This window comes from Trichomycterus rosablanca, chromosome 2 (genome assembly GCF_030014385.1).
Source record: "Trichomycterus rosablanca isolate fTriRos1 chromosome 2, fTriRos1.hap1, whole genome shotgun sequence".
Lineage (NCBI taxonomy): Eukaryota > Metazoa > Chordata > Actinopteri > Siluriformes > Trichomycteridae > Trichomycterus > Trichomycterus rosablanca.
The window spans coordinates 39,533,726-39,556,578 of NC_085989.1; the positions used below are offsets into that span (position 1 = coordinate 39,533,726).

The 22,853-nt window shown below is 38.5% G+C and overlaps 1 protein-coding gene across 4 annotated transcripts in view; it reads right to left on the bottom strand.

Annotated features, from left to right (window-relative positions):
* brd4 (bromodomain containing 4) overlaps positions 1-22,853 on the bottom strand; it is a 66,345-nt gene that overhangs the window by 14,960 nt on the left and 28,532 nt on the right. For all 4 annotated transcript variants that reach the window (XM_063015402.1, XM_063015393.1, XM_063015376.1 and 1 more), the window contains 5 exons: positions 5,992-6,373; positions 4,728-4,865; positions 3,423-3,558; positions 2,968-3,311; positions 2,095-2,469 (listed from right to left, as the gene is read on the bottom strand). In XM_063015402.1, coding sequence (XP_062871472.1) covers positions 2,095-2,469; positions 2,968-3,311; positions 3,423-3,558; positions 4,728-4,865; positions 5,992-6,234 — 1,236 coding nt within the window. In that variant the 5' untranslated portion in view covers positions 6,235-6,373. The remainder of the gene's footprint in view (positions 1-2,094; positions 2,470-2,967; positions 3,312-3,422; positions 3,559-4,727; positions 4,866-5,991; positions 6,374-22,853) is intronic.

Consider the following 22,853-nt stretch of genomic DNA (forward strand, 5'->3'; position numbering starts at 1 on the left):
GTGGATAGATAAAATGTCAATAAACTGAAACAGTAGAACCCAGAAGTGTTTCAAAAAACATTCACAACATGTATACTATAAATCAAATTACTAATAGCCAATGTTTCCTCATTTCCAATTGTTTAATAGTCAATCTTTTTACTTTAAGAAAAAACTTGCTTGTTTTAAATCTATGGTTTTATCATACCTGATGGCATTGCGTGACTCAAATATTACATTATACTTTTAAAAGTTTTAGCAGCAATGTTTACGACCCTGAGCTTCTATAGACCTGCTCCTCAGTCTGTTAGGTTTAAAAAGCTGAATGAAGTTACACACAAACGCTATTTCCAGCTAAATTGGGACATTTTTAAAAATGCAATAAAACAAAATCTGTGATTCGTTTATTCTCTTCAACCTTAATTTCTCTGACACAATTAGAAAGATATCCAATGTTTTCATTATTTTCATTGTTATTTGGTAAATATAAACACAATGAGAATTTGATACCTTCAAAAAACTCAGTGTTCAGAGTAGGGTTGGGCGGTATGACGATATTACCGTATACCGCGGTATTCAAAAATGGTGACGGTATTTTTTAAATGTGAAGCGCCGAATTTCTGCTTCAGGTTTACCTTGAAAACTGAGACTTTAGGACATGCGCGCATCCACAGTGAGGGAGGGGTGGGAGGGGTAGGCGGTTGGAGCTCGCTGATTGGCTGTGGGGTGCTTACTGGTGATAACACAACTGGTTAACATACTGGTGAAGAGCCACACTGGCTAGCGTTAGCTGTGAGCTAACAAGCAGAAACTGAAAAAACGGCTCGTCTTTTAATTTTTCAAAATCAAAATTTTTTATCAGTTCAACCGGAAATGAACACAAGCGCGTGCATGCGCGGACATGTACTTATTTACTAAATATATCTTCAGTGTAAATCGAGCACAAGTGTTGAGAAAAAGGAGCAAACAGTAATAATAACGTTACGCCCAATCCGCTGTTTTGACTCTTGTCTGCCATAGATTTTCCTGCCTATGTAAGAACTATTTTTTCCTAAATAAAAGCGCTATATTAAGAAAAAAGAACGTCTCACCTGTCGTGTAATGTGAATTATAAAATATATTGTCTGGCCCTTTAAGAAAGTGAAGCGCACTATAGGGCGTAGGGAGCGAGTGTGTAGGGAAGAGATCGGATTTGTACCGTTTCCGTGCTCGTGTTTTGCACTGAGCTTGTGTGACATGTAAAGTAGCGTTCTCGTTAACCACTCAAATGTTTGGACTTTGAATTATTTTAACATTACTTTACATCACCGTCATCGCAACATGAACATTTACATTCATATTTTTTGTCACGGTATAGAACTTAATTCTGGATTACAGGCATAACTAATCGTACACGTTCATACACTTTTAAGAAATATCTGTAACTATAAACTAAGCAGTTAACTTTTGAAATATATTGAAGTGTTTAGCCTGCTATTATTCTGTTTTGTGTGGGCAGAGAGAGATTACAATGCCAAAATGTTATGTGTTAATGTTTGTGTTAAAGTGTAATTGATACCCATGCATTTATACTTATGCGTATTTATTATAGATCAGATAAGATAAGCAATGTTTGACGTTCAGATCTTTTTATAATAAAACATTGAAATATTGTAATTTCACTCAAGTGTGTACACTGTAAAGTTTGTCTGCGACACAAACACCCCCCCCGCGGTAATACCGTATACCGCGGTATTTCCTGAAGACGGTATGACGGTATGAAAATCGGCAATATCGCCCAACCCTAGTTCAGAGACATGTTTACTACTGTGTTCCATCACCTTTCCAGTTAATTACATTTTTAATCGTTTACTGAGGATACTGAGGATGCTAACTGTCCAACTTTATCTGAAACAGGCGTATGTATTTTCTAATTACCTTCAGAAATGTATTTCATTTGCAATGCAAATTTCACTTGCACAAACCCACAGAGCCCAAGCTCACAACATCAACTTCACTCTAATGGTGGTGAGGTCCATGAGGTTAAATGTACACATTTTCTAATTACTTTTAGAGACCAGATAACCTGTGAACACAATGACACACACCAAGCCCAATCTAGGACTCCAACCTTACCTTAATGGAGGTGAGGTCAATGGGGTGTTTTATAATGTCATGATAATCGTGCAGTCCCAGATTCTCGACATCCACTGGTTTGTAAAAAGGCCACGCATACACGGCATGCTTTTTAGCGAACATCTCCTTCACAATGCCAGCACAGTGGCGCAGCTGCTCTTGGACTTTGGGACTGTGGGCACCACCAGGCACTACGATGCTAATATGGTGTTGGGAATCCGGTGTCTCTTTCTTGGCCAGTTTGGATGGCCTAGCACTCTCCCGCCGGGGGAGAGTTTTACCAGACTTCGACTCAGCAGGAGAGGACTCGCTCAGTTGATCGTTTGCTGTAGGGGTCGTTGTGTCTGCTTTTCTCTTCTGGCTCTTTCTCAGCGGCTGAAAAATTTATGTTTACAATGTGTATTACTAGTACAAAACAACTGATATTAACCTTTGTGATTTACTATTCATTTAAAACAAGAGAATACGGAACAAAAAAGGGAAACAAGTATGTGAGACTCAGGGCTGAACATTTTTATTAAATGAAATGTCCCTGCTCTATAAATGACTCTAGTAGCTAGAGTCTAGTGTCTACCGTATAACAAATTTCAGTGCAGGTAACACTAAAGTAGCCGTGCTCTAAAAGCCTCCTACGTCATTGAATCTTTAAAGGGCATTTAGTGATGCAAAAATTCAAAATAGCTAGGAATTAAGGAGATTAATTAGCTAACATTAATTAGTCTTATTAATACTGTCTTACTCATACCAATTATTGATAAAGTGAAGGATGCAAAAATTGTGGCAGGTTAAAATGTAACTATATGTGCAAGTCAAATGGTAGTCAAGCCTGACATGCAAGTCAATTGTAATAATCCAGCTTTTGTCAGTACTTACTTTAGGTGTGATGCTCTGATGTACTGGTGCAGTGCTCTGTTGAATGGACATTGGCGGCAGGGCGGTCTGGGCAGGAGGAGGAGGCACAGAGGTCATAATGCTGGCTTGGGGGTTGATGTCCGAAGTTCCCAGTGGGTAGGGTGGCCCCAACTGGGGTGCGTGGGGAGGGATGGTAGGGGGAACTCTAGGGGGAATAGTCGAAATTGCCGGCTGCGGAGGAAGCAATGGGGGACCAGGCTGCACGGGTCCTTTAATCTGTGGTCCAGCTCCGTGATTGGTGACTCCACGTGTCTGAGGGGTGGTGGATGGAGAATCCAAGACAGGCCCAGGCTTTAAGCTTAACCCTAAATGAAAATGTCAAGGGGTATGAGAAAGAGAGAGTGGATTTAGTTTTATGATTATTCGGATATTTTTAGGCGTCGAGTTGTAAATGAAACTTAGAGAAAGAAACGTACCTGGGTCCTTTCTGCCTCGGCCACGGCCCTTAGGAGTCATGACTGCAATCTCAGTCTCCTCCTGGGGCATTTCTGAAATTTTCTGTAGAAACATTTTTTCCAGTGCCTCAGCCATTAAGACTATGTCATCCCCTGCCTGTAGAGGGCGATACACACTATTAATAAGCATGCATGCATCAAAGACGAAGCAGGCTCCTAGTGAGAAACAGTGATTAGAATTACATGTACAAGGACATTTTCATGGTGATGAGAAAACTGATGTTGGCAATACTTCGAGCACCTGGTTTACATGCACTTCACTAATTTTTCTGTTACTTAATTCCTAGACAGTTTTTTGTGGGAAGTCCGACTTTTTTACTCCTTCCGTTATGGATCACCACAGCAAATCATTCATCTTTTGCCCTGACCTGAACATCCTCCTGTCTTCTGACCTGTCTTTTGAGGAAACCTCTTTTCCTCTTCCTGCTCAGTGGCTCAATCCTCAAGGATAACCAAAACATCTCGATCTCTTATTTCCTTCCTCTCTGCACTGTCCCTTTAATAAACTCATTTTAAATCTTGTATATCCTTGTCACTCTCAATGAGAATCTCAGATTCTATATCTCTATATCTCAGATTCTAGTTCCACTGCCTCCAGACTTTAAGTGTCTGCTACTACAAGGCTCATCTAAAATCCACCAGGTGTAAAAGGATGAGACAAAACTCATGTATGGATCGCTGTCACAAGCCATCTTTTAAATGAATAACTTAAATGCTCGCAAAAAGTTTAAATAGGTTTGCCTGACCCATCGCAAAATGGCATTTAAGCTTCCACAGATGCTAAAAACTTGAAAAAGATTGATGAAAATTAAATTAAAAGTGAAGTATGCCAACATAAACTACATGACCAAAGGTATTTGGACACCTGACCATGACTTTGGACATCCCATTTCAAAAACAAACAACATTAAAATGGAGTGACCTTTATGTGATCTTTTTAGCTATAACAGCAGCCACTCTTCTCAGAAGGCTTCTCATGAGACTTTAAGTATGAAATCACATACTTAAACATTATACTGAGTACTAATAAACAGAAAGTACAAGTAATACATCACATGGTATGAATTTCCCTCTGTTACAAAACAGAAATCTTATAACTAGTCTAAATGTGCTGTATTACACAATTTGTGGACTGAATCAGGGGGGCTTTTTAAAAAATCTAAATAATATGCACATGAGCTGTGTGCATTCAGAGCCAGCCATTTACTATAAAGGACTGACAGTTTATAAGCAGCTTTTCCATAAACAGAGAAAAGACATCAGTACCTTATTGTATATGTAGCAGTTGGTAAACATGGTGTTGAAGTCTTGAATACATTCTTGCGCATTCCAGTAGTAACTGTTCTCAAGTCGTTTCCTGATAGTTCCCATATCCATCGGGTTTTTAATGATCTTATAATAGTCCTAAAAAGAAAATAACAGAAATCAGGTATTAAAACAAGCATTACCAACACACCATGTCTGAGTCAATATCAAGAAACTCTCTGAAGTGAAAGTCCCACTGGCACACTCAGGTTTCAACCACAAACCACTAAACCTTAAACTGCTTGTGAGAAACTTTCCTGGTTTTATTACAGATGATTATTAGGCGTTAGACATAACTGGACATTTCACAACGTGATCAAAATTCAAAGTGGATGTGAACAGATTGTTCTAACCTGGTCAGACCACATTTACATTTTTCTGTCATAAAACAGATTGTTTATCAACTTAACATGAAAATAACAGAAAATAAATGATGTAGTATTTCAGATAACACTGCTGATTTTAAAACCTACTACTGGGTAGCAGTAACCTACTGGTTTAATGATTAAAACATAATTAGAATATTAATATAATTATAATCATGGTCAAGCATGGAGGTGGATCAGTCATAATGTGGGAATGTTTTATCTGCTTCCGGAACTGGCAATCATGGTGATGTGATTGGCATCATGGTTATGTTAAAGGACTAGTAATCAGAAGGTTGCTGGTTGAAGCCCCACCACCAGCAAGCTGAGCAAAGCCCATAACCCTTAACTGCTCAACCTGTAATCAGTCATACTTGTAAGTTTTAGATAAATGCATCTGCTAAATGACACAAATGCAAATGCAAATTAGAAGGAATGTTTTGCCTTCCGATGTGAAATTGAACCTTCCAGCAAGACAATAATCCCAAGTCAACTAAAGCTTGGTTAAGGAATCAACTTTGGAATATCCTGGAATGTCCTTCTCAGTCTCAAGATTTAAATCCCATAGAAGATCTTTGGTGGGATTTTAAAAAACAACAATTGTACAACTAAAGGCCCCAAATGGCTTTAATCAGAATATTTCTGATTGCAACTGTATTACAAGGGCATCTTTAATAAACCCAATTTAAAAACTTGGGACAGTAGGTATGTGTAAAAACCAGCAATTGCCAGCAAACGATTTAATGTATTCACCTTTGATTAAGACAGATTTCCAATCACTCTTGGCTACATTCACCTTAAATCCAGTGCAAATTAAAGTGCAAATAATTTTCTTCCAAAAAAACCCACAATGAACTTACCGGCAGATTAAGCTTGAGTGCATCTACAGGACCCTGGAAGGGCCATGAGAACTGGTGCTTCCACAGGGTCTTTAGCACCACCTTGAGCAGATACTGCAACTGGTTTGTTTGACGCTTGGGCCGCGATGGGTTGGTGATCTCTGGGGGACAGGGGTTGGCGCCATGTGGTGGCTGTGACTGGGGCTGGCCCTGAGAGCTTGTGCTGCTCCCAGACATCTGTGCTGCATCCAGACCGTCACCCATGGTGGCTGGCTTGAGCACAGGCACGGGGCCGGGTGGGGGAGGAGGAGGGGCCACAGGACACCTCTCGTTCAGCTTCGAGCCAGGCGCGGCCTCTGCAGGGAGAGTGCCATTAATTCCATTGCACTCCTCGCTGGGATCTCTGTTAGGAGACAAGACAGATAATTTTATGAGGATGGGTCACAGAGTTTCAATTAAGCTCAATCAGCAGCATCTTATCACATTTATGACAATCAGGCTCTTAATCACACTAAGCTAGGCGGGCTTTTCCTACCTAAAGTCTCTCAATCATCACTCAACAGGACTTATTAAACGCTTGAACTAAATAATTGCCTTTGGACATGCAGTCACTTTTTAGGTAGTCATCACACACTTCAGGTAAGAAAGGTTTCTTACTATTACAATTATAAACCCATCAAGACTATATGTATAATTATTTATTTGACATATCTATATAATTATTACATTTTCAGCATTTAGCAGATGCCTTTATCCAAAGCGACTTACATTACAGTTGCAGTATACAGTCCGAGCAACTGAGGGTTAAAGGCCTTGCTCAAGGGCCCAACAGCAGCAACCTGGCAGTGGTGGGGCTTGAACCAGCAACCTTCGGATTACTAGTCCTGTACCTTAACCACTAGGCTACAGCTTGCCCCGTATTATTACAATTATTAGTATAACTTTTACAGTATTAGTATTATACATACCCAGCTATTTCCATTCTTATTATGTATATAGTACTATATATACAGATCTAAAACCATATATGTAAATAGTTATAGTTATTATCTCAATCATAGATATGTACGTTCCTGATATTTGTTGTTTTGCACAATGCTAATTTCGTTGCCTTGCAACTGTACTAAGCAATGAAAAAGTTCTATCTATATGTCTATCCATCTATCCACCATTAAGCACTGGTACACAACTGACTGATTTAACCATGTTTGCTTTTTAGCAGCTAGCTGCTTTTTTATGTCACAGTGCAGATACAATCTTACATCTTAGTGAACAAATGTGATGATTATTTTGGCTGTAAGACAACACTGGCTAGCAAAGTATATGAGCACAATTAATGAGATTTACCAGTGACTAAGTTCGAATCAAATATGTAAAACACAATAGCTTAAGAGAACACGTAGCTTAAGAGAACATTTTTCACATAACCATCAAAACTGCAGTGTATTTCATACCGACGTCTGCCAGTTTCTTCAGGCATGAATAGCTCAACATCTGATCACAGGAAAGTGAGTCTGTAGACTGGCAGGTACATTACCAAGGTAAGACAGAACAAATGCTGAAAAAATACTGACACTTACAGATATGGACCGCTACTTTACACCAGTGTTTGTTTCCTTTTGTGTTTGTGTGTTTATCTTGTGGTTGTTTATATAATTTCATCACTTATGTATCTAATCGATTTTTAATGCTGGACACTAACTATAGGCCTACAGTATACTCACAGTACATGTCTGTAAATGTACCCAGCGAGTTCAGTAAACTCTGTACAAAGTAGCCAGTGATTTATGATGATGATTTGGTAAGTTAAAACAATGTACCCAATGAGTTCAAAGTTTTCACTCTTTATTCCCACTTAGTCTAGCATGCATCCAGCGGTCATGAAGGTAGAACAAGAATTGAGCAGTAAAGTAATACATCTTGGTGGGAACAATAAACTTATATACAGGATGTAAACCAAATTTGGTAAAGAATAGTATGTGCTGCTACATTAAATTGTAGTCAATCATATGCCATATTCTTTGGCTTTCTTTGCACTCTGAGGTGAGGTACGATACAGTAATGGCAAAAGTGACCATCCAGGATTCTGAGACCTAAACATATTAAGAGTAAAAGATAAAATATTTGCTTGAGTACATTCTTGGTAGTGTTTATCAGACATATTTAGTAGAGGTTAATTTTTGTTGTGTGGTCATGATGGGCCATATGACTGTGTGACTGCCCACATATAACACAAATCTATGACCGAAGTGATGCATGAAATATTCCGGCAAACTGGACTTAAATGTAACTAACTAAAGAGTAATAAAATCTGTAATAGGGATGTTTACTCATCCCTGCACAGAGTCACAGTGACTGGCAAATTTTGTTCCAACTATAAAGCAGCTTCAACTGATTCCACTCATTTAATCAACTGATAAACAAGCTGACAATAAAAACTCTTCAGTGAGGTTTAAGCCTGAATCAAAAGAATGTCTGGGGATCCACCAAGAGGAGCCGGAGGGTGTAAAGCAATAAATAAGTCTGAGATGATCTCTTTGCTTTCCTAGTGAAGTTTGACGTGGCAGTACACTGAAAAAAAGAAATTCCCCCCATGATAATCACATTAAGAAGGATCTGTTACTATTCTACTTTTAAATGTGTAAAGTTACAAGTCAGCAAATTGTGAACGCATAATACCCTACTTACGGATGGGCAGTTTTTACAACAAAAAAAAACAAAAAAAAACAATTTGATCACAAATCAGAATCCTTCCCACCTCGTTTTAAACCACAAATCAGACATGATCATGCTAAAAATAAAAATTCTGGAGGGAAATCGCTCATCTATGAATTTTATCCCTGCGTGGTCCATCACTGTCTGTGCAGAGAACACGACAAGAAAACCGCGTTTGTTTTTTGTTGCAGTGTCAGATTTCTGCTAATAGATGAAAGCAATCACTATGAGTTTCTCTTCCATCTCTAGTAAGAACATTTATCTAGAAACCAAAAATGAAGCAAACTGTTTCACAGTGGTGGAGATAATGAGCTAAGAGCTTACTGCTCTGCCCAACACTTATTTCTATTGGTAATCGCTACATGGCTTTGCTGCTAATTTACGTAAAGTTAGCTCAACTTTTTCACATCACCGACTACGCTCACGCCAACCTTCGCACTCTCACGGCAGCCAAAATTAACAACATTAAAGCTATTCCTACAGCACTGGTCTTGTGTGTTAAACATATACAATTACTCAGGTCTTTTCCCACATTGTTATGACATAGCATATAGTTACCACGTCTCCTGGTCAGCGGCTCATTATTAGATTAGCATGAACATGACCAATTACTCTGTAGGTCAATTCTAAGCCACTCTACTCTTGTTTAAACAACAGACAAACTACAGATAAATTACAACAGAATAACTGAAACTTAATGAATTTGATGTTATTCCAGCATGCTGTATCTACTTTTTAAACAACAAAGCCAGCTTTACATGCATGGAAGGAAGTTACCATGTCCAAGTGCTTCTCTTTTTAGATTGAAGGCAGTAAAGCATGAAATGTGAACCTATAAATCGAAAGCCTGTAACCATGAACACCACATTTAAAAGTTTAAGCAAAAAAGGAATGAAAACGTAATGTGACCTATTTAATAGATCAACAATCCAAAGCCAAAAAGCAAAAATGAAAACATGCAAAGCCCACAAAGAAAGAACCCCGGCGTCTCCAACTGGAAATCAAACCCTGGACATTATTGCTTTGAAGTGACAGCGCTACACACCCGAGCCACCATTAAAAAAGTTAAAAGGCAGAAAAACAGAAAAAAAAGTTTTAATCCTTTAGGTTATGATTTAAAACATAAAAGCAATAAAACAGTTAAGTCTATATTTACAACTTTTAGCACATGCTGAATTTGGATTCTGAAAGTGTAAGTTATAAATGTTGCCACCACAAAATTACAACTACATCTCTCAACAAAGGTTTGTTATCAACAACTGTACAAGAGCGTGTAAGTGAGAACCATCATGTAAAATTTAGGGAGAACTAGGCACCCTATTGAGACGGTTGGCCTAAAAGAGAATTTGTGAATGGAAGGTAATAAGCAACCATAAAAAGCTGAACAACAACATACACACGAGACTAAATGTTATAGCCAGCCATGCTGTGCTCTCAAAACAGCGCTAATCTACAGACTTCCTGTGGTATTAAGTACCAGGACATTACCAGCAGCCCCTTTAACCTCTGTACATCAGTCTAGACTGCATCTCCTCACCAGGCATTTGACACACACATACCTGGCCTTCCACCTGACGTTGGAGAAAGAAGGATTAGTTGGACCAGTCATCCTACTTTCATAGCTGTAATGTGAAGTGATACATGAGTGCCCACTGTAAGTGATATGAACGGTGGACAGAAGCATGTGAACTTTGTGTCATAACAGTGCATCAAACCCCTCTGTGTGTGGCCAGTCATTCACCTTATCCCCAGGATTCAAATTACCAGCAATTTGAGCCACAATATAGCTCTTCTGTGGCATACCAGATGCTAAAGCCGTGCTCTAGCATCAACGAGTCTTGTCTACCAAACAACCTGATGGCGTATTTGTGTATTGTCTCTCTTCTGACACCTGTCTGAGGGTACTCCCCACCACTGCTTGCAAGCACCCTTTGCTGTCATCTGGCTGTAATGATTCAGCCCTTACCAAATAACTCAAGTCATTATGCCTGATCCTACCTGCTGTATTCAACATGTGAACTATGAACTACCATCAGGCCAACAATGAATTGATATCAAACCATCAAACCATTGATATTTTAAATTATTATTTTTAATAATCCTTTTATTCTTCTGGGTGTAGAGGGACATGATGGTTCACCAAAGTATAGACAAACTTTGTGAAAGAATTGTCAGGAAGTTCAAAGTCAAACGTTTCTTAGTGCAAGATTACAAACAAATGAAAAGTCACTAAAAATGCTGAAAATCTTTTTGTACGTGTCAGTTAAATAAAGTTCAACTGAATTAACAAATTACTGATTTCAGTTTTTATTCCATTTTTAAAATGTGCCCCATCTTTTTTTTGGAAATAGGGTTTGTATATAAAACAGTACCATACATACAACAAACTGACACTTGATTTATCATGAAAAACGTTGCCAGTTTTTTTTATTATTATTATTTGGTCAATATCCACACCAAAAATGATCAGTTTAGAAAAAAGTAGTCTAAAGTATCAGTGTAGCCAAAATTGTTTAATACAATAAAACTCAATTTCCATACACAGACCTCTGACCCATGGCAAATTGGTCTAATCTTAACATAGGTTACAAACATAATTACTTGTTCACTTTGTGTAGTGCATAATGTATTCTACATCAGTTATCTACCTACTCTATCTGTTGGCTAGTTTTACTGGGATCTACAGCTTTTTACAGGTTTATTTCTATTACAGATCATTAAAATTCCAGTCAGATCAAATATGAACCAACAAATAAAAATGGTGTTGACATAAATAATACAGTAAACAAACTTTAAATATTATAAACAGTGAATATTATAGAAGTTGGTGCATGTGTGCTACCTTCAAGTCCATTTTTACACACAATTGCAGCTTCTTAATAACAGCAGCCTGACAGTCTTTTTTTGTTCTCTTAAGACACAAAAAACAGACAATTTTACTAATGTACTTTAAAAAATGTGCCTAAAGCTCCATTATTACACTTTATGATTAAGTGGTGTTATGAAAGGAAAATATTCAGGCAAAAGAGACCCAAGTCTTTTGAAAAAAAATCACTTAACAGCCAGTAAGAACAAATCTTAATCAAGTCTTTGTCCTTTGTGATATTTATCAGCTTTATTAAAATGATATTGTAAGTGTAATTTGGCAATCAATCTTCTCAATACTTCAGAATATGAAAAAGTACCAAAAAGAAGCAAATCCATGACATAGCATTTTTATACATGCCACAATGATTAACCATTACACTATAGCCAAAAAAGTTAAAGTAAAGCTGTCGATTAATATATCTTTTCAGTTCAACCGCTAAAAGTTTATTTAAATTAGGAACAGAGATGCAGATTTTAAGAAAAAAAAAAAAAAAACTTTAGAAGCAAACAGTAACTAGTGCTGAAATCTGACCCTGAAATTGTACACCCGTTATGCACATGCGCATTGATGTGCACGCTGAGGGTATCACATTTTAGTTGAGTCAGTGTTAGACTTTGCACCTGAAGAACATCTATTTTGAAAAATGCATCTATTTTGCATCACCGGTAAACAAACCGTAGAAGTCATTTGTTAAAATTATGTCAATTTCTTTGATTTCCTTGTGCATCATCCCTTTCAGTAAATCACATGCTCAGACAACAGGCGGATTTGATCTCGTCTGAAGCTTAAGTTAATCAATTTAAAGCCATTGCTCAACTATTATAAAGGAGAGTGAGAGAGTTACGGTGTGTAGCAGTGGGGGCAGCTTCACAGAATCCAGAATACAACTTCCAGTGACAAAAGGGGAAGTACCCCTTCATTCCTCATAGATATACTAACAGCACAGTCACATGAGTTAAGTCCTATGAGAAATTTATGAAGGTATTTACTTCAACGAAAAAAAGCTTAGCATTTAGTAACACTCTGAAATTGTAAAAACATAAATCATATCTTGTAAAGCCTGTGCCAGTTTGAGTGTGCTGTCATTAGTGGAGAACATACCGAAGTCTAAGAAACTCAAAAATGTATGTTCATTTCAAGGAATCTCACTTCTCTCCATTTGTTAGGCTGATTATTTGTAATAGTCTTTTTACTAGTGATCTAAAACATTTGGCCTGCACTGTATGTGCTTGGCCTAAAAAAGGTTGCACACAGTAATATATTTTTAGATCGCCTTTGTGTTCGATTTTGACAAGCATTCACCATGGCATTGTTTCCACAACCTTATGCAGTGTCACAACATGTTACAATATGACAGTACGACCTGGCGACCACAACATGTTACAATATGAGATCTTGTACTGCTGATGGAAGCTTCGAACCACTCCAATAAAGTCTACTCCAGCAAGTCCCAAAGACTTGAAATGGGTTATGGTCGGCACTCTGTGGTGGCCAATTCAAGTGAAAATCCTCATGCTTCCTAAACCACTCTTTTCCAATGTGAGACATATTAATCTCAACATGCCATTAGGGAAGAAACAAAAAATAATTGTCGGGATCTGGTTATTCAGTACATTTAGGTAGTCAGCTAAATTAATTTTATTGCCACATAATGCTCCTGAGCCTTAAACTGACCAATTAAAGCAATCCCAGATCATAACACTGCCTTCAAAGGCAAAAGTACAGTAGGCATGATGGGTGCATCGGCCAGTGCTTCCTTTTATACCCTAATGTGCCATTACTCTAAAACAGGGTAAATGTAGACTAAAAGCACATGACCTTTTTCCATTGCTCCAATGTCCAACCTTTACGCTCCCCAGCAATTGGAAACCTTTTTTTGTAATTAGACAAGCAATTTTCTTATAGCCTCACAGCTGTTCAATTCCAAATCTTGAGCTTTTGTTGAATGCTGTGTGTGGAAAGAATGTACTTTGTCAAACACAGCCATGAGTTCGGCTGCAGATTTTTGTGCTTAAATGTTCTTTGATTTTCTCAGACCACATTTCTTCCATAAAGTTGACAGTTTACCACAATGCTTCCAGGTTGTAGTAATGCGCTGGATAGTCCTTAACCCACTTCCAGTAATTTCAGCCTCTCCTTAACTGTTTTCTTTGCTTGGTGCAGGCCAATAATTTGACGCCTCTAAAACACAGTAACATTTTCCACAACCCCAGGATACATCTTCTGATATGGCTGTTTAAGAAATGAGATGTTAGTCACTGCAACAGTTTGGGCTTAAAATTGTTGCAAGCTATAACATTAATTATTTGCTTATTGAAATCCAAACAGCAACTTTTTTTTTTTCTTGGGCAGGCAGTGTGTTTACATTTACTTAGCACTGTATTAAGTACACCCATCCAGTACGTACCTTTGTTAATTATTCATATAGCTTATTAATCAATTAAAATGGACCACTGAAGACCAGATTATGTTTGGTTGGCTTATCATTGTTTGCAGTATTTTCCTCTCAGCATTTTCCTCTCAGCATTAACACTCAGAAGTTTAAAATCCCAATAACACTGCTGCGCTTGCTATACTCATACAAGCACAACACACACTATCATGTCATTACCATGTTAGTGTCATTGCAGTGCTGAGAACGATATACTACCCAAATAACATTTGGTCAATTGGAATAACCAGGGGGTGAAAAGTGTGTAGAACAACACATGGCTACAGTCCGTATTGATATACTAACAAAGTTCATCTGTATGGTAGCGTAGGTTGTATAATGACCAATAAATGTACATGGCAGATAGGTGTAACCAATCAAGTGTGTGTATGTGTGTTTTGAGGCTGTTGAGGACAACAGCCAACAGGTTTGCTGGGCAGCCAAACCTCACTGATGACAGAGGACATAAAGGTTATGCCGTCTGGCACAGACCAGCAGGATGGCTACTGTGGCTCAAATTGCAGATCATTTTAATAGTGATGAGATAAATGTGTCATCGCTTTCTGTATATAGGGCTGAGTCGTTGCACGTCAATGTTAACACATTAGTGCACGTGTTAACTCCAGTACACCATCAAATGCACCTATAATGAGCATGCAGGCATCAGAACTGAACACCAAAGCAATGGAAAAAGACTGGTTGGTTTCACAAACTCTGTTTTTTCCAAGACCTAGATGGTTGGACAAGAGTGCATCATTTAGGGTGGTGGTAGAAACGTCCTCCATCTTTTTAAACAGCTGAGGCACATAATGCTTTCTAAAGACGTCTAGATCAACTGGTATACTAATATAATAATACTAACTGGTGTACTAATACAGAAACTAATCTTGCATTTACTAACTTCTCTATCTGTTAAAAACTCCTTTCTGTTCTAACCAAGCGTACAAAGGCACTCTTTGTGTTCTTAGACTGTTGTGTATTCATACTAGAGAGAGGAAATGTTTATTGAGAAGGTGCTTCTGTATGTCGCTCTGGATAATAGCGCCTGCTAAATGCTGGAAATGAACCCATTAAGCCCCATTAAGCCATACCCTACAATCAGATCAACTCCTGTTTAGAACACATAAAAAGACATCTATTTATTATTCACCTGGGTTGTATTAAGACACAAATAGATTTAAAAATGAAAAAAAAATCCCACGTGTGAGTAAATATTATTCAGTAAACAATGAGCATTTCTAGGTGAGTACCTGTCCCAACAAAAAAACAGCAGTGGCTTCCTACACACCCAACAGTCAAACCATGAATAATCATCAGTGATTTGTCGCCTGAAAGTGTAAATCTATGGTTACTTCAGCAATTTAGACAGTGCTCCTCAGTGCATTAGGTAGCACATGCTCCAGTTGCACTGTTACCATCAAGCCCAGACATGACTCTTCTAGATTTTGATGTTCCACCAGACAGAACTGCCAAGAACATTATTGTTCAAAAACCGAACACACAAATATTTGGTGTTCTATCCATTACAAAATCAACTTAGTAATCCCACAAAATTCCCAATGAAAAATCCATGGCTGACATTAACCATACTGATTTTCACTCGATAGTAAAGGCGGGAGGTGTGCGTAACTTTGAAGGTAAGCCTAAAACCACACACGCCACAGAGCACATTCATAATGATGTGGAACAACTTGGTAAGCGAAAGCCGAAAAACTAGTAAAGCTTGTATGACAGTGTTGATGGTGTTGAATTCTAGACATTATGAACTGGGGACATATTAAAAGCACTAATAAAGAAATAAACGTGCACCTTGACAACTGATCGTTGACACAGTCAAATGCAACTATTTGAAGCACAATTATTTAAAAACAAAAATCCTACGCTCAGGTGGCGCAGCGGTAAAGTACGCTAGTGCACCAGAGTTGGGTTTCTAGACACATCGTATCGAAACTCAGCTCTACCTTTCCGACTGGGTTGGGCGGCAGTATGAACAACGTTTGGCTGTTGTTCATGGGTTTAGCGGGTAGAGTCGGAGCATTGGTTCTCATAACTGGTGCAACTGCGGCCCCTGCTGGTTGACTGATGGCGCCTGCACAGGGCTGAGGAATAACATTGAGGGGAGTGTGACCCTCCGTGCGCAGTGTCTCTCGGTGTATGAACTCGGCTCGTGCGGGTGTAAAATGCAAGTCTGTACCGATTGCGTGCCGGAGGGGGCGCAATTCGGTTGAGTGGCGTCCTCAGTCAGCGGCAAGGGGTTGAACCAGTATAGAGGACATAATCAGGGTAATTGGATATGACTAGAATGGGGATAAAAATTGGGGGAAAAAAAGTGGGAAAAAATAGATAATTATATAAAAAACAAAAATCCGTTTCTATACTGAAATTGTTAACCAACCTGAAGTCTGTAAGAAATTGTTAACCAATACGAAGTCTGTACAAGATTGTTAACCAATCCAAAGTTTATACCTAATAGCCTGCTCTCAAAAAATCCCTTGGTTAATTACCATATTAGATGTGGGATCCTTGAATTTTTACTTATAGGAGTTACATGCAGAAAAAAGTTCATACTAAGTGCAAGCCAGGGACAGGTCACTGGGATAGGTCATCACTGCACATCATACCATGTCAGGATCCTATACAGAAAACTAAAAGCCACCTGTTACTTTACTGTAAATGCAAGGTTTTAAAAATAATTGTCTGATTAGCTAATGTATAAATCTATAGTTGTGTATCATTTATAATGCTAAACTTCCATATAGCAACATCTAAAACCTGTGATATGAGTCTGTTGCAGATGCTTGATGCAACAATGCACAATACAATACTTTTCAAATAAGTTAATTTTAGGGAAAAAAAATGCAAGCTTAGTCACTTGAAATAAGTGATTTGTGACAAAATTCAATGGTTGACGGTGCTAATGCCACAAACCTAAAACCATCTACAGAACTACTACAGCACTTGCATGGATTTCTCTAAACCTGACCAACCATAGCTGATTTTTCCGATCAGGGTTTATGCTTTTTGAAATCCTGCTTCGAAATAAAATTCGTTTTTATTTTATATTTGTGGAACATACAAAGCATGAGAAAAGAACTCCCATGTTTGTTGAGCCAATATAAATACAATTTTTGTTTTTGACATTTTTTTTGTAAATACTGCCTGTTGTGAGTACAGTTAGGAGCTTTCTTAAGTGCCCTTGGTGTCTGGAAAGAAGTATAACCAAATGGTGAACTTCCTCTCATATATCTACACCACATGGAATACAGCTAAAAGCTAAAAATACCCCTAAAGAGCAATAGCGGGTGCAATATGTAGAGACTTTATTGTGGAGCGATTGGTTAAACCACCCACTCAGTCTGAACACTAATGCTCTTAGCCCTAGGCTGTCCAAAATACACAATTTCCACTTCGCCACTCGTCTGGTTTCTCACGGACACACACACACTGCATTTGTTCATATCTGACTAACCACATTCCTGATGACTCACCTTGTGATGATAAAAATGGTGGGAGGATCACATGACCTATATTCCACACCCAGAGGAGCTCGAGCAAAAAGCAGAAAAAGGAGGAACTTAACATTGCACGGTAAAACTACCAAGAAAAATTCCCTGTTGAACAGGAAGAGCTCACACTTACTGCTTTACACTTTGAAAGCTAATGACATAATTAAAAGCAAACCAAACATTCTGATTTAGCCAGAATCATATAAATAACTGTACTTCCTGTAGGGCAAGGTAATTATCATATTAATATATTTCATGTCTAAAAAGTATGCTAGGTGAAATGGTATGTAATTTTCTAATGTGACTGATTTACCTGTCTTACAGTGGAAGCATTTAAAGTAAATTAATAAGTAAAGCTTTGTCATCTGTGGCATGTGTCAAAACACTAATAATAATAATCCTATAAAGCTTATCAGTTATGATTTCCGAAGCAAATTTCAACATTGCACTGATGAAGCTGCTTTAGCATCTGCTGTTATGTGAAAACCCAAACTGTGATGGCACAACCTTGGTGCAAGAACTTTTAAAATGACGACGTGCTTGTTTACTGGATTTTCTAGAGCACACAGACAGTAACGCAATTAGGTAAATATAGCTGTTCTTACTACACTCAATATTCTAGAACAACGTTTTGATTGGTTATAGTACGTGTCACTTTAATTATTTGACAAACGTACTTTTACTCTGTTACAGCATGTTTAATGTTTGTGTGGGTTTCTAAATACCCCTATGTTACGGTGGACATTAAATCTTGTTTTCCAACATTGTAAATGTCTTACCACTTAAAGAGCTTTAAGTGTTGATTTTGATTTAAACAATCTGTGCTACTAAAAGACTTTTGCACAGTGGCTCGATGCTGGTTTGAAAAGTGGCGCAGTGGATTAACATGCTAGCCCATCACTGCTGAGATCTTAAACTTGATTTTCAGCTCTGCTATCAGCCAGCCAGGTGCCTGCAGAGTCATGATTGGCTATGTCTAAGGGTGAGTTGGCCTAAGGACATTCTTAAAACTGCAGCATTTGTGGCCTCTGCTGGCTGGCAAATATTTGGGTCTATTTGGGCAACCAAACGGGGAAACTGTCTTTGAGCCTTTCTCTCTTTTCTGTAATACCTAAGGTGTACAGAAGTGATTTCTTTACAGCCAAATTAGCCAAAGTATAGCGATAACAACTATTAACGTGTGTATACATTAGAGTGATGTGAATGTATCAGTGGCGGGTGCTGGTTTTTCAAAGAGGGGAAGCTCATTGTCGGCTTACATCATAAAATTTGTCAATTTATTTACACATAAATTCTGCCCTCTGTTCCTTTTACAAGAAAATGGCCTAAAATGGGTTGCAGTTTGTCTTTCGACTTCACTCGCAAAATCCGCGATGGGACTGAAGCTCCCAGTGATTAAGTGGCTAATGAAGTGTATTGCTTTGGCAATACGAATGTCCCTATTTGTCATGCCAATAAAGCTTCTTTTGAGTTTGAGTTTGAGAAGTGACTGTGTAGCGCTCAAACGAGCTGTCAATCAAAACGGGATTCAGCCTTTCCACTGATCCTCCAATCATCTTGCAGAAGCTCAGCGTCCAGACTCGCCCACAGCTCCATTCACCCCCAGAGACGCTCAGCGTCCGGGGGCGGGACAAAATCGAGGCCTTTATCCAATGACCGGCGAGTTTCGGAGCATTAAAAAAAAAACCCTCAATGCAGTCCCATAGAAGTAAAGAGACGCTCAGCGTCTGCGGGCAAATGCATTGACGCTCCGGGAATGAATGAGTTAAGTTAAGAAAATCGAGTCGATTTGTGATAATTAGCTGATTCTGAACGAACTCGTCTTCGAGATGAACGTGTTCTAACACATTTGTAGTCAATGAAATGTTAACACAACTGTACATATTTGACCATTTAATTTTGGACATTTTAGGGGAAGCTGAGCTTCCCTTGCAGTCTTAGAGAAATCGCCACTGGTATGTATGTACTTTTCCTTCTTGAAAGCCATGCTGGAATTACCATCAAGAAGCCCCATAGCCAATAAACTACATAAATAAAAGAAATAACGTAAAACATCCCATAAATGCACTATAGTTTATGTAAAAACAGATAAACCATTATGAACCAGAGTTAAAGATCAGTTTATATTGATATAAACAAAATTGTTTAATACTACTTAAAAATGGCAAGATATCGAAACACCAAAGCTGTCTGTAGGACAGCAGCTTTTGTAGCACCAGATATTTAAGGACAACACAGATATTGAATGAGCAATATCTTCAAGGGGGGTTGATTCATAACAGCAAAAACTGGTCAGCAGCTACATAACAGGAAAGCAAGTACATTGCTTAACAAAATTGCGTCATGGTCTAATTTGCGTCATGGTCTTCCTAATATTGCTTTTTGAACGCCGTATCCTTTTTCCATGAAAGCCTCTCTGGATTAAGCATTGACCTTTGACCGCGACATGAATCATTACAAACGTCTGTGGAATGCTGGTGAGGGAGGAAGTGGCTCAGCTAGTGTGAGCCTGATTGCCAAACCAGGAAATCTAGTTCGGTGAGGAGGCGAAGCACAATAACAACCACATAAAAAGAAAGTACTCGAGCTACGCTGTTGTTGCTCTCACAATAATTACTGTTTACAGGGGTTCCAGGGTACACAGAATGTACAGTGCCAGCTCTGTGTACAGATGCTTTCTGAGACTAATTTAAACAGGAAAACTTGCATTTACGTTATTTAAATCATGACGGTGGAACTATCACACATTAAAGTTACAAACAGAGAACCCAATTAGCATCAGTATAGCATCCGACGCATAATAATCGCTGCACATGCGGATCTGTGTAGAACCTGTAGATAGTTGCATCATGTTTCAGTGTAACTACTGTGCTCATTATAACTACACTCACATTGTAAGGATAAGCCTTAATATACAGATTATATCTCTGTATTAATTATGATTAGCATGTTTAGTTAGTGTTTGTAATAAACTGTGCACAACTGACCCTGAATAAACTCTACATTCTTTGCTTTGAACTGGTTTTGCTCATGGTGTTCCTGTTCATCTTACTGTTCCACATCACTGCCACATTGACTATGTTACATGTTTGCCTTGTTATGCAGTTTTTTTAATCAATAAAGAATTTGACTTGATATGAAACTCCATGTGTTTAATATTTTGATGGGATGATATAAGCTTGTTATTTGGCAAAATCTTCATTCTAAGTAGAAACAGCACTGCTTAACAGTCCTGAGTCTTCACTGCTGTTTGTTGAGCTTTATAATGAATGAATTTAGAATACATTGTCAACTGGAGATAGGTCTGGACTGCAGCCTGGACACTCTTCCACCTGCACTCTCTAATTACAAAGCCACACTGTTGCAAAATAGTGGAATTATCTAGCAAAACCAAGCAGGGAACTCAGTGAAAGACATCACCTGTGGTCCTCCAAAATGTGTAATTACCATTTAGCAAAAATTGTGGCTTCACAGAAGTGCAAGTTAGCCAAGAAATTAGCTTTGTGGTAATCTTGGGCATAAAAACATTAAGAAAGCTGGACTATACAGAATATAGAACCAATATCCATTTAGCTTCAGTTTAATCTAAATTAGCTTGAGTTCAGAGAAGTAGGCAGCATTTCTTAATTATGTCGACATATGGGTTTGGCTTTGCATAATAGTTAGACAGACATACTTTGCTTCCTGACCAGGGTTTACTAAAGTATTCCTGAGCCTATTAAGTTAATATTCTGAAAAGAAAAGTGCTGTTCCTCTTTTCCAAAGCGCTGTGCCTTAGGGTATGGTATGTTTTTAAATCCATGATCCCACATTTAGTTACTGCACCAACTGTACCCAAATACTTGTGTAAATTTCCCTTTATTGAGATTCAGATAATCCAGAAATCTTTAAGTATTTATAGACTATAGAATGTTGTTAAAATACAAGAACTCCTAGCAAAAATGCATCAAAAAATGTTTTAATCTGTTGGACAATTCACTCTCAGTTTTTGGCAAGTGCCAAACTTCTACCCAAACCTGCTTATAAACAAGTTACCATTTTGTTATTGCTTTTTCTATAACCAATCATGACATCAGTCATTGTAGATATTTCACTATTTATATAATTACTGGTCTTACTTAGAAATTAGTAATAATGTAAATCAATAAAGTTAATAAAATATTAAATCTCTCATATTTGTATTGTTTTTAATTTTACTGTAACAGACGGTTCAATTGAGAGTGACCACCAAAGGACTGGGGAGGCTAGCTGTTTGTTTGGAAAGGGCTGAAATGCCTTTATTTGTCATTTACACATTTACAGTGTATCACAAAAGTGAGTACACCCCTCACATTTCTGCAGATATTTAAGTGTATCTTTTCATGGGACAACACTGACAAAATGACACTTTCACACAATGAAAAGTAGTCTGTGTGCAGCTTATATAACAGTGTAAATTTATTCTTCCCTCAAAATAACTCAATATACAGCCATTAATGTCTAAACCACCGGCAACAAAAGTGAGTACACGCCTAAGAGACTAAACCCCTAAATGTCCAAATTGAGCACTGCTTGTCATTTTCCCTCCAAAATGTAATGTGATTTGTTAGTGTTACTAGGTCTCAGGTGTGCATAGGGAGCAGGTGTGTTCAATTTAGTAGTACAGCTCTCACACTCTCTCATACTGGTCACTGAAAGTTCCAACATGGCACCTCATGGCAAAGAACTCTCTGAGGATCTTAAAAGACGAATTGTTGCGCTACATGAAGATGGCCAAGGCTACAAGAAGATTGCCAACACCCTGAAACTGAGCTGCAGCACAGTGGCCAAGATCATCCAGCGTTTTAAAAGAGCAGGGTCCACTCAGAACAGACCTCGCGTTGGTCGTCCAAAGAAGCTGAGTGCACGTGCTGTCCAACTGCTGTCTTTGAAAGATAGGCGCAGGAGTGCTGTCAGCATTGCTGCAGAGATTGAAAAGGTGGGGGGTCAGCCTGTCAGTGCTCAGACCATACGCCGCACACTACATCAAATTGGTCTGCATGGCTGTCACCCCAGAAGGAAGCCTCTTCTGAAGTCTCTACACAAGAAAGCCCGCAAACAGTTTGCTGAAGACATGTCAACAAAGGACATGGATTACTGGAACCATGTCCTATGGTCTGATGAGACCAAGATTAATTTGTTTGGTTCAGATGGTCTCAAGCATGTGTGGCGGCAATCAGGTGAGGAGTACAAAGATAAGTGTGTCATGCCTACAGTCAAGCATGGTGCTGGGAATGCCATGGTCTGGGGCTGCATGAGTGCAGCAGGTGTTGGGGAGTTACATTTCATTGAGGGACACATGAACTCCAATATGTACTGTGAAATACTGAGCAGAGCATGATCC